The 16,465-nt window shown below is 37.7% G+C and overlaps 1 protein-coding gene and 1 pseudogene across 4 annotated transcripts in view; one reads left to right on the top strand and one right to left on the bottom strand.

Annotated features, from left to right (window-relative positions):
* The window catches only part of SDCCAG8 (SHH signaling and ciliogenesis regulator SDCCAG8), a 265,497-nt gene that overhangs the window by 8,293 nt on the left and 240,739 nt on the right, over positions 1–16,465 (top strand). For 2 of the 4 annotated variants that reach the window (XM_054550178.2, XM_009247821.4), the window contains exons 2-4: positions 5,726–5,891; positions 6,610–6,695; positions 10,186–10,299. In XM_054550178.2, the coding sequence (XP_054406153.1) occupies positions 6,684–6,695; positions 10,186–10,299 (126 nt within the window). In that variant the 5' untranslated portion in view covers positions 5,726–5,891; positions 6,610–6,683. The remainder of the gene's footprint in view (positions 1–5,725; positions 5,892–6,609; positions 6,696–10,185; positions 10,300–16,465) is intronic. The other 2 variants (XM_054550173.2, XM_002809243.6) reach the window with 1 other exon arrangement.
* LOC112129448 (rRNA-processing protein FCF1 homolog) lies at positions 3,403–3,860 on the bottom strand (annotated as a pseudogene).

The following is a 16,465-nucleotide window of genomic DNA, read 5'->3' as shown; positions in this document are numbered from 1 at the left end:
GTGACCTAAGAGTTAGAACATAGGAAGTAGGGAAACTCTACTAAGAAAATGGACAAGACAGGCCAGGCAGGGTGGCTCACGCCTGTAATCCCAGCACTTTGGGAGGCTGAGGCGGACGGATCACCTGAGGTTGGGGTTTTGAGACCAGCCTGACCAACATGGAGAAACCCTGTCTCTACCAAAAATACAAAATTACCCAGGTGTGGTGGTGCATGCCTGTAATCCCAGCTACTCAGGAGGCTGAGGCAGGAGAATCGCTTGAACCTGGGAGGCGGAGGTTTCAGTGAGCGGAGATTGCACCATTGTACTCCAGCCTGGGCAACAAGAGCGAAAACTCCATCTCAAAAAAAAAAAAAAAAGAAAGAAAATGGACAAGACAGACTGAAATTAGCCAGCAGCCATTAGCTCAGGTACCTTTTAAGTGCTCATTGTACTGATTGATGTTTGGATAGTGCATTAGCAGAAATATTATTTACTTGCACTTATGTTCATGTGATTTGTAGGACTCAGGGGTCCTGTTTGTGTCTGTAGTCATAGTTAAGTTTATAGTCAGTTCCTGGTTGGTGCTGGGGAAAAGAAATCAGGATGCATTCATTGTGAAATACCCTTACTGTCCTCTCAGGAGAGAAGAGGAAATGAGTGTGTTCTCTCTCTTGGTTAGAAACAGATAAAGCTGTGTCCCATTAGCAGTTGGATAGGAAACGATAACTGGAACCTTCTGTCTAATCTGGTTTCCTTAAATTTAAGGAGCAGATAACTGCATGTGGGGAGTAGTGCTCTTAATAAGGATTATGGGGGCTTCAGTTGCAATGGCTCCAGTTGAAGAGCCACGGGATTTCATCTGTCCTGAATCATCTGAGTGTTCTTCTTCAGATTAACTGTGTTTATCTGTTATAGTATATAATTATGCTGCTTTGTTATGTATTTGAAAAGCACTTAGCATGTTTTGAAATGTAGAGTTGAAATGACTTTAAAATGTCAACTCTGTAGTTTTAGTTTTAGGGCACAGTTCTTGCAAATTCCTGCTTTTCCTCTCTGACTCTAGTAACTCTGAAGTCAGTAGTTGCAAACAAACAAACCCTAAAGCCTTGTGTGTCACTTTTCTTTGGGATAGTTGTTGAATTCAATAGCTCATTATTTCACATAATATGTTCATAGTGCAATTTAACATGTAGTCTTTGAACGTTATAAATTCTAATAGATTAAACAAGAACATTAGAAAAGGAATGAAAAGTGCTCTTAAAATCCTGCCCTAGGCCAGGCATGGTGGCTCACTCCTGTAATCCCAGCACTTTGGGAGGCCAAGGTGGGTGGATCACCTGAGGTCAGGAGTTCGAGACCAGCCTGGCCAACACGGTGAAATCCTGTCTCTACTAAAAATACAAAAATACAAAAATTAGGTGTGGTGGCACGTGCCTGTAATCCCAGCTACTCGGGAGGCTGAGGCAGGAAAAACGCTTGAACCTGGGAGGCAGAGGTTGCAGTGAGCCAAGATCGCGCCATTGCACTCCAGCCTGGGGACAGCAGGGAGACTTCATCTCAAAAAAAAAAAAAAAAATCCTGCCTTTCTTGTAATCTGATGAAAGAACTCTGCCTACAGAGGCTTTTAACTATGTAAATTCTTTCCATATTTTTTTTCTTTTTCCTAATATAGTTTATTAGCTTTTACTCAGACTAGGTATAAATAAATAATTATCCCTTGCCTTAAAGGTGAAGTCATTTGAAAGCTCCATGGAATACATTTCTTTTTTAAAAACGCAACAAAAATTTTTTATTGTAAATTGACAATTTATAATTATATAAATTTATGGGTTACAAAGTGATGTCATAAATTGTGGATACAATGTGGAGTAATTAAATAAAGCTAGTTAACATATCCAATACTTCCAATACATTTCTGTGATGAGAACATCAATTTTGAAATGTGTAATACTCTGTTATTAAGTATATGCACCACACTGTACAATAGAACTCAAAAAAAGTATAAAACATATTCTTCCTGTCTGAGATTTTGTACCCTTTGACTATCACTGAAATTTTTTTTTCTTTTTCTTTTTTTTTTAATGAAACAGTCTCACTGTCACCCAGCCTGGAATGCAGTGGTGTAATCTCGGCTCACTGCAACCTCCGCCCCCCGGCTTCAAGCAACTCTGTTGCCTCAGCCTCCCCAGCAGCCAGGACCACAGGCACACAACACCACACCCGGCCAACCTTTTCTGTATTTTTAGTACAGATGGGGTTTTGTCATGTTGTCCAGGCTGGTCTTGAACTCTTGACAGCAGGTGATCTGCCCACCTTAGCCTCCCAAAGTCCCGGGACCACAGACGTGAGCCACTGTGCCTGGACTAAAATTTTTATGAGACAAAATATCAATTTCAAAACAGCATCAAAAAGTGAGTAGGCCAGGCACGGTGGCTCATGCCTGCAATCCCAGCACTTTGGGAGGCCGAGGTGTTTTTTTCTGTACTAAAAATACAAAAGTATTTGTCTCTACTATAAATACACACACACACAAAAAAAAAATTAGCTGGGCACTGTGGCGTATGCCTGCAATCCCAGCCACTCAGGAGGCTGAGGAAGGAGAACCATCTGAACCCTGGAGGCAGAGCCACAATGAGCTGAGACTGCACTACTTGCACTCCAGCCTGGGCAACAAGAGTGCAACTTCGTCTCAAAAAAAAAAAAAAAAAAAAGGCTGGGCGCGGTGGCTCACGCCTGTAACCCCAGCACTTTGGGAGGCCGAGGCAGGCGGATCACAAGGTCAGGAGATCGAGACCATCCTTGCTAACACGGTGAAACCCTGTCTCTACTAAAAGTACAAAAATTAGCTGGGCGTGGTGGCGCCTAACTGTAGTCCCAGTTTCTCGGGAGGCTGAGGCAGGAGAATGGCGTGAACCTGAGAGGCGGAGGTTGTAGTGAGTGGAGATCGCGCCACTGCACTCCAGCCTGGGCGACAGAGCGAGACTCCGTCTTAAAAAAAAAAAAAAAAAGAGAAAAGAAAAGAAATATACATGATAGGAATTCCAGGAACCTTATGGATCCTTCTTTTAAGGTCCCGGTCACCGGGCGTGGTGGCTTACGCCTGTAATCCCAAGACTTTTGGAAGCTGAGACGGGCGGATTTCACCTGAGGTCGGGAGTTTGAGACCAGCCTGACCAACATGGAGAAACCCCATCTCTACTAAAAAAATACAGAATTAGTCGGGCGTGGTGACAGGTGCCTGTAATCCCAGCTACTAGAGAGGCTGAGGCAGGAGAATCGCTTGAACCCGAGAGGCGGAGGGTGCGGTGAGCCTAGATTGCACCACTGCACTCCAGCCTGGGTGACAGAGCGAGACTCCCTCTCAAGAAAAAAAAAAAAAGTCCCGGTCAACTGTGGGCACAATGTAACACTTACACACACTTAAGGCTGAGTTACTCTCTGCACTAAGCAGTCAGTGCATAGGTTCCTGTGTGTGTACATGGTAATCGTCCAAATCTTGGATCCTTGGTGATCCTTAGAGCCACTCGATACTTCTGCCCCAATTTCTCAATTTCAGCCATTACACAATCAGTTATACAAGGGATACACTTGACATACAAACAGTCCATCATTGACTGCACTAAGTCCAGTTTGGCTTTTATGGAAAAGTTGATAAAGTTGGTATCAACGAGGATGTGGTAGGGTGGGCCCAGCTGTGTATTATATTGGCAAAATAAGCAGGAAGGGTGTTGGCGAACTTCTCTTTCCTTTAACGGGCTGGGATCCTTCTTTTCTTTCTCTTTAGGTTTTAATCTATCCTTTTCTTTAAGCCTCTGATCTCTGAGACTAAGCGTTTGCTTCATGGTTGCATAGTTCCTTGTTTTCTTTTTCTTCCTCATGGTCACGCCACACTCCTTTTTCTTCCGTAATCAACAACGGCGCAATGCTTTTACCTGGAATACGTTTTTATGTTAGTCAAACGGTCTCGTTCCTTTCTAATAGATTCAATAAAGATAAGTGTTTTATTCGTGGATTTAAGGGTATAAATCTAAAGCTCCGTGAACTGAATTGCTTATCATGTAACACTTTGATTTTCCTTTTCCGTGACCAAATCGCTTTTCTATTCTATTTTCTAATACTAAGTTATTGTAAAACTATCACAGTTTCATATATTCCCAAAACCAGGAATGCATCTTATCTGAACTTCCTTAAACTCATGATGAGTCAGAGGAGGCCAGTTTTCATTAGTAATCAGCGCCAAATTCATTTCAAAGAAAGATCTGTGTGGACATAGGACTGGTATGGAGAAAAATATGGAGATAAATTAACTGTGTCTCTTGCATAGTTGAGTAATAGAATTTCATTGTCGAACCCTGACCTGAAATACATGTTTTCTTTTATCAAAGTAGAAAATGAGTTGCTGCAAGTAAGGAAACTGTGTTAGATATTGTATAACATAGACATTTTTTTCTATTAAGTACTAACATTGCTTTTGTTTCTGTTCCAAACTTTGAAATCAGTGCACTTGGAGAAAATGGAAACTGCTTTTCAAGGTCCTACAGAATATATGTTTATAAATATATTTTCATACATGATTGGTAATGAATCAGGTCTCTGGTGCCATTGCAGTTACAGGGCCACTGGTGCTGGAGTCCTCTGGAGGACTGGGCTGTCAGAGTTGGGCAGCGGGGTGCAGTGCGGGGAGGGTTTTTCTCTTTCTTCATGGGGTCTCAGGGCCTCTCTCTTCCTCTCCACGTATGCTCTTCACAGGTCTCTCCAGCAGAGTAGCCAGATATCTTACATAGCGGCTTAGGGCTCCCAAAAGCAAACATTCCAAGAGGAAGCAGAAGCTGCCAGTCCTTTTAAAGATGAGGCTTGGGTCTGACATGGTATAACTTTTGTTGCATTCTATTGGTTAATGCAGATTACAGGCCCAGTCAGTTTCAGATTAGAAGAGAACAAGGGAATGAGGCTGGGTTCCTTGGAGGCTATTTTTTTTGAAACAGTCGCTCTGTTGCCAGGCTGGAGTGCAGTGGTGCGATCTCAGCGCAGCCCCTTGGAGGCTATTTTTAGAGATGAACTATCGCAGTAATATACCTTAAAATACTTCATTTTAGACAGTTTTTGTGTGTTCTAGGGGTGGTCAGTTGCACTAACCAAGAATCTATGAGGTGTGGTTAGCCAGCAGTATATAGGAAGAGCTGTACTGCCGGGGCTGCCACTATAAGCACTTCAGCTATGCAAATTTTGATCAAAACTAGGCCAGACATGTGGATGTCTCTTGGTGGGGGGAGGGATTTCCTGTCCCCAGGGACAATGAGGCTTCCCTAGGTTGGAACTGGGTGTGACGCAGTCCCTCTTGCTGGCTCTTCCCACCTCCCCACTGCTCCTCTTGTCCCGCTCTGTCTCCAGGTTGGTAAAGGAGTCAGGCATGATGGGAAGGAGAGCACTTCCCTTAGCAAGTTATTGTTTAATGGGAGCTGGTGGGAAGAGTCCTGTCATTTAATCCTCCTCGCTGGTGGTGCTATATGTAGTGAAATCAACTGCTACAGTGGTAGGGGCCTTAGAGATCATCAAGTCCTACCTCTAAACCATGAAGTTAACCTTCTCTCACCATCTTTGGCACATCCCTCAGCAAGCTAGAAACAGAACTCTGCATTTTTTCCATAAAGTACGAGAAATAATGATTTCACTTTTAAAAACCGCCTTCTTGAGCAAGTGTCCGTTTGGTCAACCAAATTTCATTGATCCTAACTTTCATCAGGTTGTTCTTGCAGAACGTGCCAGTAGAAGCATTCACCAACTGAAATGTGCCCTGAAAGAAGGTGATGTCACTATTGGAGAAGATGCACCAAATCTTTCTTTTAGCACCAGTGTGGGAAACAAGGATGCCAGGACAGCCTGGCCCGAATTACAACAGAGCCATGCTGGTGAGTATGAATGTCAATCCTAGTCTGAATGATGCATAGTGAATTTTTTAAACTCCGTAGCATAATAACTCCATTCATTCTTCATTCTGCTGCTATGATGTTATTCCTGAAACACAAATCAGATAATTTAATTCCCTCGCTTAATCTTTTTTTCCTTTGACTTCCCAATGCTTATAGGCTAAAGCCCAAAATTCTTAGTTATAAAATAACAGTGTTTTCCTAAGATAGCTCCAACCTGCCTCTTCGGCTCATCTTTGTATACTTCTCATGCTAGTCATCCATCTCACAACTCATATTCTAATTATAATAACCTCCTCTCTATGCTTTTATGTTTTGACATGTGCAGTGACTTCTAATTGGAATTTTTCTTATCCTTTTCTGCTTGGTGAACTCCTTCCTGTTCATCCTTGCAGTGTTATCTCCTCTGTGAAAACAAGCACAGTTAGGTTCTTCCTCTTCTTGTAGCACTGTGCATAGCTTTAGGTCTACATACAAACTTATTTTGTATCTATTAGTGTCTCTCTCTTCCTTGCTAGAGTCTTAGCTCTTAAGGGGTAGAAATTCTTTTTTTTTTTATGTTGGTCTTGTATCCCCAGTTGATAGCAGAATTCTTGATGCACAATATATCAGCAATTTTTATTAGTTGGAAGGTTGGATGGGTGGTAAGAAACCATGGATCTCAAATAAGGTTAATAAACCCTCTGCTTTTGCTGTATAGTTAATCAGCTCAAAGATTTGTTGCGCCAACAAGCAGATAAGGAAAGTGAAGTATCTCCGTCAAGAAGAAGAAAAATGTCCCCCTTGGTAAGTATCAACTTTTCCAAGTTGACAAAGCATTCCTATGTTTTACTGTATTGTGTTATTTTGTAGTACATGTTGCAGAAAAAATTTAAGCATGGCATGCTAATAGTAAAAAACATTAAAAGTAATTCTCTTCCCTCTGATTATTTTGGCTGGAAAAATAGATTTCCATGGCAGAAGGAATCTTGATTTTTTAAATTTATTATTCACTTGGGAAATGGGAACAAGGGAATAGTTTGGAGAATTTATTTTGCAACTGTTAGCAAAATATGTAATATAAATATATAATATATAATAAATCAATAAATTATATAAGTCAGGAGAATATATGTAAAAGATAGTCATTATTTTAGTAATTTCTTTTTTAGAGGGTCATATCTATTGTTGATCATTTTTAGAAGTTACTTAATTATAATTATAGCCCTCCTTTGTAATATTTTTTAAATTTTGAGTGTCAAAATAATACATTTTATTTTTAATTAATTAATTAATTTTTTTGAGACAGAGTCTCATTCTGTTGCTCAGGCTGGAGTGCAGTGGCATGATCTCGGCTCACTACAACCTCTGCCTCCCTGGTTCAAGCGATTCTCCTGCCTCAGCCTCCCTAGTAGTTGGGATTACAGATGTGCACTACCACACCAGGCTAATTTTTTGTATTTTTAGTAGAGATGGGGTTTCGCCATATTGGCTAGGCTGGTCTCCAACTCTGAACCTCAGGAAATCCATCAGCCTCGGCCTCCCAAAGTGCCAGGGTTATAGGTGTGAGCCACCGCGCCCGGCCTCAAAATAATACGTTTTAATATGTAATGTTCTTCTATATGTTAAAATATATGGTTATAAAATAGTATGATATATAAGAAGTGGTGCTGTATTTCTTCTGAAGTTGTTTGTTATTGCTTTGGCAGAGTGTATTATTTCTGATTAAAGCATTTTATGTGCTAAAGGCTGAGATAGATGTGAGTGAAAGAACTGTGGACCAGATTTAAGTGGACAAAATAATAGTCAAGGGCTTAGTTCTATCTAGGGTCTATCACATACTCTCTAAGATATTGTGCCTGTCTCACGGAGTTTTTGGAATAATGAGATAAGATTACATACTTAAAATTCTTTAGAAACCTATGAAGTGTTACATAAATATAACATGTCATAGCAGCAAGTAACCACCTCACATTTTCAATGTGTTTTATAGTTCAATACAATGCCTATATGCTGAAAAGTATGGAGACATGTCACTTTCTTTTCTTCACCACTGAAATATCAGAATATCACTCCCATACGAACACTTCATTCCAGGCTGACACATGCTTTTAAGCTTAATTCCCACTTTAGAGAAATGTACTTCATATGCATATTCTAAATTTATAGATACAGATTTTATAATGTTAGTAAAACTTCTCATTATTTAATAAATTTATTACTATTGACATCTGGTTTCTAGCATGCTCTTAAGCACAGACTGGTGGAATGCTTTTAAGTCTACTAGATGAAGTTGCTTTATCTGTTGAATGCTCAGACATGCTTATTTGCTTTTTAAAGTCTGAGCAGTGATATTATGGAGCTTATTGAATCCAGACAGGCAGGAAGACCTTCACTAAGAGAATCAGTTTAGTACATACAGAGTGCATTTTAAAATACACAAGTTTATTTATATGGAGCTATGTAAAAGAATGGAATTTAGACTCTATATGTATACAGGCTACATGTAATAATTATAAACCATAATAGTAATAATTAGCTTTTTAAGATTATACCTTTAGAATGCACTTGCATAGCCAGTATAACATATTAGAAATACATGCATATATTGAAAGTAAAACTGAGGCACTGTTGAGATGGAAAAAAAGTTATTACTTATTGTCTTAAAATGTAGATATCCAAACTAAAGCCCTTCAAAGTAGACACAAATAATTTCATGTGAACATTTTTCATACAATATTAGCTTGAGCTTTTAATTTTTCCCATTGACTTCCTCCTGTATACTCATAGTAGTAATTTATATTTGCCTAACTTCTGAACCTATTTCTATTAATGGAGGATGATTATAATTGTTTGATTTCTACTCATGACAGATAATTCATTTAATTAGAGTTACTTTGGTTTTTAAATTTCTTAAATATACCAAAAAGCAAAGCTCTATTTTATTTTATTCTGCCATGATAGCTGGTACTTGATTATCATTTAAAATGTCTGCTGTGCTGAGAAAGAGAGTGGCTGAGAAACAGACACTGTGCCTCATTTCAAGCTTTCCTCTGGCTTTGTTTAACTGGTTGACCCTTGTTTTCCCTTTTCCTGATTTCCTCATCCTTTAAAAAAAAAAATCATGTGATGGGTATATGATTTTACAAACTATTTTAAGATAAGGTAAACTATACATTAACAATCAGTTCCAGGAATGCTACAGAGCTAAAACAGCATTAGCGTTTTTTTGAAATCTCTTTGTTGGACCCCTCAATGCAGTGTATCTCTACTTTAGGGCTCTACTCTTGGAGGTTCTATGCTCCAGAACAGCATACACTTCAATTGCCTTCAATACTAGAGTCAAAAATCAAAAACTACATTTTGCTAATGTATCCTTTTTGAAATGGAATTTTATCGCATTGACACAGGCTTGGCATCAAACGCTTCCTAAAGAATCTCTCCTTCACGGAGCTGCTGCAGTTTTAGCTAGCAAATCCTCTTCCATGGCAGTTTCTTGGAGAGAGTTGTCCCTTGTATCTCAGCATTACTGAATGGAATGTTGTTTTTCCAATTTGTTAAAATAGTTTATTCCAAGCCAGTTATACTACTGCTACCCCAGCATTTTTCCATTCACTATATGTGCTTTTTATAACCACTTTCACCATCCATCTTTAAAAAAAAATGATATTCACATCCATGAATCTTGTGTATTTGTGGAATTTATAGGATAGAGAAGCAAGTATTTGTATTAGTCCATTCTCGTGTTGCTAAAAATAAATGCCTGAGGCTGGGTAATTTATTTTAAAAAGAGGTTTAATCAGCTCATGGTTCTGCAGGCTGTATAGGAAGTGTGATACTGGCATCTCATTCTGGTGAGGGCCTCAGGAAACTTTCAGTCATGGTGGAAGGTGAAAGGGGAGCAGGCATTTCATGTGGTGAGAGCCAGAGCAAGAAGTGGGGAGAGGTGTCACATTCTTTTAAACAACCAGATCTCACCAAAACTCAGAGCAAGAACTCATTATCATGAGGATAGCACCAGGATTCATTCATCATGACCTAAACACCTCCCCCAGGCCCCACCTCCAATGCTGGGGGCTACATTTCAACATGAGGTTTGTGGGGGACAAACATCCAAACTGTATCAAGACTATAAGCTACATTGTGATCAATCGTATGTTTCTATCACATCAGTGCAAAATTGAGTATGGAGAAGGTAACAACTGATTCTTTGCTAAATCCAAACATGCTTAATTTGGCTTTTTAAAATTTATTTATTTGTTTGTTTGTCTATTTATTTATTTATTTATTGTCATAGAGGTCATTAGAACATGAGGAAACCAATATGCCTACTATGCACGACCTTGTTCATATTATTTATGACCAGTCTCAATATATTCATCATTTAGAGGCAGAAGTTAAGTTCTGCAAGGTAAGTTTCTCGTTAAGAATTTAAAACTAAATAAATTAAAGCTTATATTAACTATACATTGTATTAAAATTTGCTACTATAAATCTTCATGTTTGTAGCAATACATTGACAATTGCTATTCTTACGTGATTGAGAGACTGATGTGTCACAAGAGCTTGTCAGACTTGGGAATGATGCTCTTGACCATACCACTTCTGATTGCTTGATTTCCCAGTAGTTCATTACTATGTCTAATGATTTCATAAAATGCTCTCATATTTCAGAAGTTTTCCTTCTCACCCCACTTGCTGTAGCCCAGCAAATGGCAAATGTTTTGGAATACAAATACCAATCATTCTCCCACACTTGTCAACCTATTGGAGCAGTGGTACAACAATCAGGGATTCTAAACTGGTAGACCAATTCTTCTCCACTGTCAGTATTAAGGCTCTTACTTTGACTTTGAATGAGAATGGTTCATAGGGTACTGACAGTAATGATCAAGAAACCAAACACATCATATATAGCTTGTGACACTAGAAGGTTATAAGCTCAACTGCGTGCAGTTTGCTAATGTCATTAATGCTAATAGAGCCTTTTCATCTTCCCAAAGTATGTCGTGTTTTACTTCTTTTTTTTCTATTTCTTTCTCTCTCTCTTTCCCTCCCTCTTTCTTTCTTTCTAGTATCAGTGTATTAGATTGTATGATATTTTGATAGGAATTACTGATATCTCTTGCATCATGTTTTTATATATAGTATATGGTATTATGTATTATATTGTTGACATTTTAAGATGCAAGGCCAGTATGTAACTTAAGGAGGCTTTAGATGTTTCACTGTCCTGATTTTACCAGGGAGTTTCTGATCTTAACATGTAATTTCCTGTTTGTTCTTGGAGGACACAGTCATTAATATACACATGGTCTTGGATTACCAGTAAAGATGAAGTAATATCCTAGGAACTATTTCATTAACAAGACTCTATTAATCCCTAAGATGTTGTGGATAAAACTTGAAAGATATAAAGCAGAATAAATTTACCATCTAGTTGAGAAGACAGAACTATTCCCTATTAACACCATAAGGAGCATATTAGAGAAAATAGTATAGGCCTTTACTTCTTGGTATAAGCTATAATTATAATAAGAGAAGAAGGTTAGGAAAAGCTACTGTCTTTGGGAATGTTTCTATGGGAGAGAGAGATCTTGAACCAATCTTTTTTTTTTTTTTTTTATGGAGTCTCGCATTGTCACCAGGCTGGAGTGTGGTGTCACAGTCTTGACTCACTGCAACCTCCGACTCCCTGGTTCAAGCTATTCTTCTGCCTCAGCCTCCCGAGTAGCTGGGATTACAGTCCTGCGCCACCACGCCCAGCTAATTTTTGTATTTTTTGTAGAGACAGGGTTTCACCATGTTGGCCAGCATGGTCTCGATCTCTTGACCTCGTGATCCGTCTGCGTTGGTCTCCCAAAGTGCTGGGATTACAGGTATGAGCGACGACGCCCGGCCTAAACCAGTCTTAAAGGAATAGGATCATTTAGATCAGCAGAAGGGAGATGAGTTTCATAAAGAGAATGGCAACAGTGAAACACAGTATTCAGGATGAATATGGTTTGTGGGGGCCATAAGGCATCTACTTTATCTTCCTACAATGGAGAATGTCTCATAGAAATAATGAAAGTAATCCTGAACTGGTAAAATGGAAGATTATGGAAGCCTTGACTGTCAGACAGAGTGTACATTTGATACATTTTAGTAAGAGAAGAATAGAATTAAAATAATGTTTAAGTGGCTTAGAAAGATTTTGTTTATTTAGTTAATGGACTTTATTTTTTAGATCAGTTTTAGGTTTAAAGAAAGGTTGAATGGCAAACACATAGAGTCCTGTATCCTCCTTTCAGTGACATCCCTCACCTAATAGTTTCCCCTGTTATTGACATCTTGCGTCAATGTGGCACATTTGTTACAACTGATGAACCACTATTTTTAAATTATTATTATCTAAATCTCCCAGTTTGCGTTAGCTTTGTGTTATACATTCTACGAATTTGACAAGTGTATAATGACATACATCCACCATTACAGTATCATATAGAATAGTTTCACTGTCTGAAACATCCCCTTGCGCTTCACCTATTCGTCCCTCTTCCCCTCCGCCCCTTCCCTCCCATCCCCTGGCAACCATTGATCTTTTTACTCTCTCCATAGTTTTGACTTGCAGAATGTCATATACTTGGAATTATTCTGTATGTAGCCTTTTCTGACTGGCCTATTATACTTAGTAATATGAATTCAAGGCTCCTCCTTGTCTTTTCATAACTTGGTAGCTCATTTCTTTTTATTATTAAGTAATATTCAATTATATGAATATACCATAGCTTTTTTATCTGTGCACCTATGGGAGGGCATCTTTATTGCTTCCAAGTTTTGGCAATTGCTAATAAAGCTACTATAAGCATTTGTGTGTCAGTTTTTGTGTGGACATCCGTTTTTACCTCTTTAAAGTAAATACCAAGAAGCTCAATTTCTGCATCATATGGTAAGACTAATTTTAACTTTGTAAGAAATTGCCTAACTTTTTTAAAGTGGTTGTACCATTATGCATTATGCAGTAAATGAGAGTTCCTAATACTCCATATACTCATTAGCATTTGGTGTTGTCAGTGTTTTAGATTTTAGCTGTTCAAATAGATGTGTAGTGGAACCTCATTGCTGTTTTAATTTCAATTCCCTGATCACAAATGATGCTGAGCATCTTTTCATATGCCTATATTCCACCTATGTAACATCTTTGAGTGAGGTGTCTGTTCAGGTCGTTCACCCATTTTTAAAATCAGGTTATTCGTTTTCTTATTGTTGAGTTTCAACAATTCTTTCTGTATTTTGGATGCCAATCCTTTATCAGATATGTCTTTTTCAAGTATTTTCTCCCAGTCTTTGACTTGGCATTTACTTCTCTTAACAGTATCTTTCAATGAGCAGAAATTTTTAATTTTAATGAAGTTTAACTTACCAATTTTTTTCTTTCATAGATTGTACTTTTAACTTTGTGTTTAAAAATTTATTACCAAATCCAAGTTCACTATATTTTCTCCTTTCTTCTTCTAGTATTTTATAATCGTTTATTTTACATTTAGATCATGTTTGAATGATAGTTGTCCATATTTTTGGGTCTATTTCTGGGCTATCCTGTTCTATTGATTTACTTGTCAATTCTTTGGCCAGTATCACTCTATCTTGATTACTGTAGCTTTACATTAACTCTTGAAGTTGGGTAATATCAGTACTCTAATTTTGTTCTTCTTCAATATTGTGATGAGTATTCTGGGACTTTTGCGTCTCCCTGTAAACTTTAGAATCAGTTTGTTGATACCCACAAAATAGGATTTGGATTGGAATTGTGTTGGATCTATTGATCAAGTTGGGAATAACTGGCATTTTGATACTATTGAGTATTCCTATCCATGAACATGGAATATCTCTATTTACTTAGATCTTCTTTGATTTCTTTAATCAGTGTTATGGTTTTCCTCAAATAGATCTACACATTTTGTGAGATTTATACCTATTTTATTTTATTTTTGAGGTGGAGTCTCGCTCTGTCACCCAGGCTGGAGTGCAATGTTGCAGTCTTAGCTCACTACAACCTCCGCCTCCCAGGTTCAAACAATTCTTCTGCCTCAGCCTCCCGAGTAGCTGGGACTACAGGTGTGTGCCACCACACCTTGCTAATTTTTGTATTTTTAATAGAGATGGGGTTTCACTATATTGGCCAGGCTGGTCTTGAACTCCTGAACTCGTGATCCACCTGCCTTGGTCTCCCAAAGTACTAGGATTACAGGCATGAGCCACTGTGCCCAGCCACCTATTTTATTTTTTAGTAGAAATGGTATTATGTATTTAATTTCAAATTCCAATTATTTATTGCTAATATAGAAGAAAACAATTGACTTTGTATATTGACCTTGTATTCTGCAACCTTGGTATAAGTCACTTATTAGTTCCAGCATTTTTTGTTGATTCTTTGGGATTTTCCTCATTGACAAGCATATTATCTGCAAACAAAAGGCAGCGTTATTTTCTCCTTTCCAATATATTTAGATTTTGTGTTTTTTACATTTTCATTTATTTTAATTAAATTTTTTGAGGAAGGGTCTTGCTGGAGTGCACAGGCTGGAGTGCAGTGGCATGATCATGGCTCACTGTAGCCTTGACATCCTGGGCTCCAGTGATCCTCCTACCGCAGCCTCCCTAGTAGCTGGGACCACAGGTGCACACCACCATGCTTGGCTATTTTATTATTATTATTTGTAGAATTGAGGTCTCATCATGTTGCCCAGGCTGGTCTTGAACTCCTGGGCTCAAACAGTCCTCCTGCCTGGGCTTCCCAAGGTGTTGAGATTACAGGCTTTAGCAAATGTGCCCAGCCAGATTTTATTTTTTTAATTGTCTTATTGCATTAGCTAAGACTTTTGGAATGATGTTGAATGGTTGTGAGAGGGGCCATCTTTGTCTTGTTCCTGATCTTAGTGGGAAACTACTTTCCTACCATAAAGTATATTAGCTATAGGTTATTTGTAGATGTTCTTTATCAAGTTGAGAATGTTTCTTGTATTCCTAGTTACTGAGAGTACAGATGCCTCACGACTTAAAATGGGATTGCGTCCTGATAAACTCGTCGTAAGTTGAAAATGCATTGAATATACTATAGAATATTGGTTGTTTACCTCTGTGATTGCATGGCTAACTGGGAGCTACAGCTCACTGCCACTGCTGCTGCCCAGCATCATGAGAGAATATTATACTATATATTGCTAGCTTGGGAAAATAACAAAATTTGAAACTTGAATTATGGTTTCTACTGAATGCATATTGCTTTTGCAGCATAATAAAGTCAAAAAAATATAAGTCAAACCATCACAAGTCAGGGACCATCTGTGTTTATCATAGATGGCTGCCTCATTTTGTCAAATGCTTTTCCTGCATCTTCTGTTAAAATTACGATTTTTCTTCTCAACATTGTTGATGTGATGGATTACATTAACTGATCCTCAAACGTCGAACCAATGTTGTGTAATTAGAATAAATCTTACTTTATCCTGGTGTATAATTATTTTTTACATTGTTGGATTTGATTTGCCAGTATTTTGTTGAGGATTTTTTCATCTATGTTCATTAGACATATTGATCTGTAATTTTCCACTCTTGTAATGTTTTCACTTGGTTCAGGTATTAGGTTAATGCTGGCCTCATAAAATGAGTTAGGAAATACTTCCTCTTGAATTTTATGAAATATATTATAGATAATTGGTATAATTTCTTTCTTAAATATTTGGTGCAATTCACTAGTGAACTTACCTAGGCCTGGTGCTTTCTGTTTTGAAAGGTTGCTGATTATTGATTTAATTTTCTTGATAAATATAGGTTTATTCAGATTATCTATTCCTCCCTCTGTGAGTTTTCATGGATTGTGTCTTACAAAGAATTGGTGCATTTCATCTAGGTGACTAAATTCATGATCATGGAGTTGTTCATAGTATTTCTTTGTTATCCTGTTTTTTAAACATTTCTTTATTATCCTTTTAATGTTCATGGGATCAGTAGTGATAGCCCCGTTTTCACTTCTGATCTTAGTATATGATAGAATCTAATTGGTATTTTCTCTCTTTTTTTTCTTAACCTGTATAGAGTCTTATCAATTTTATTCCTCTTTCAAAGACCCAACTTTTGATTTTGTTGTTTTTCTGTATTGATTTTCTATTTTTAATTTCGTTGATTTTCACTCTAATTTTTATTATATGTTCTTTTCTGCTTACTCTGGAATTAATTTGCTATTGGTTTTCCAACTTCTAAAGTAGAAGCTTAGATTATTTATTTGAAATATTTCTTCTTTTCTAATTTTTTTACACTCCTTTTTGCTGCATCCTTTTAATAAGTATATAGCTTTTTATCAGTCGTATTTTAATTTTTACTTAGTTGAAAATATTTCTAAATAGATCTTGATACTTCTTTGATTCATATGTGTCATTTAGAAGAGTGTTGTGTCATCATCAAGTATTTGGGGAGTTTCCCAGCTATCATTCTGTTATTGATTTCTGGTTTAATTCCATTGTTGTCTGACAGCATACTTTCCTATTCTTTAAAATTTGTTAAGGTTTGTACATTGTAGTCTGTCTTGGTGAATG

The sequence above is a fragment of the Pongo abelii genome, chromosome 1, assembly GCF_028885655.2.
Source record: "Pongo abelii isolate AG06213 chromosome 1, NHGRI_mPonAbe1-v2.0_pri, whole genome shotgun sequence".
Lineage (NCBI taxonomy): Eukaryota > Metazoa > Chordata > Mammalia > Primates > Hominidae > Pongo > Pongo abelii.
This window is presented reverse-complemented; position numbering and strand designations above follow the sequence as displayed.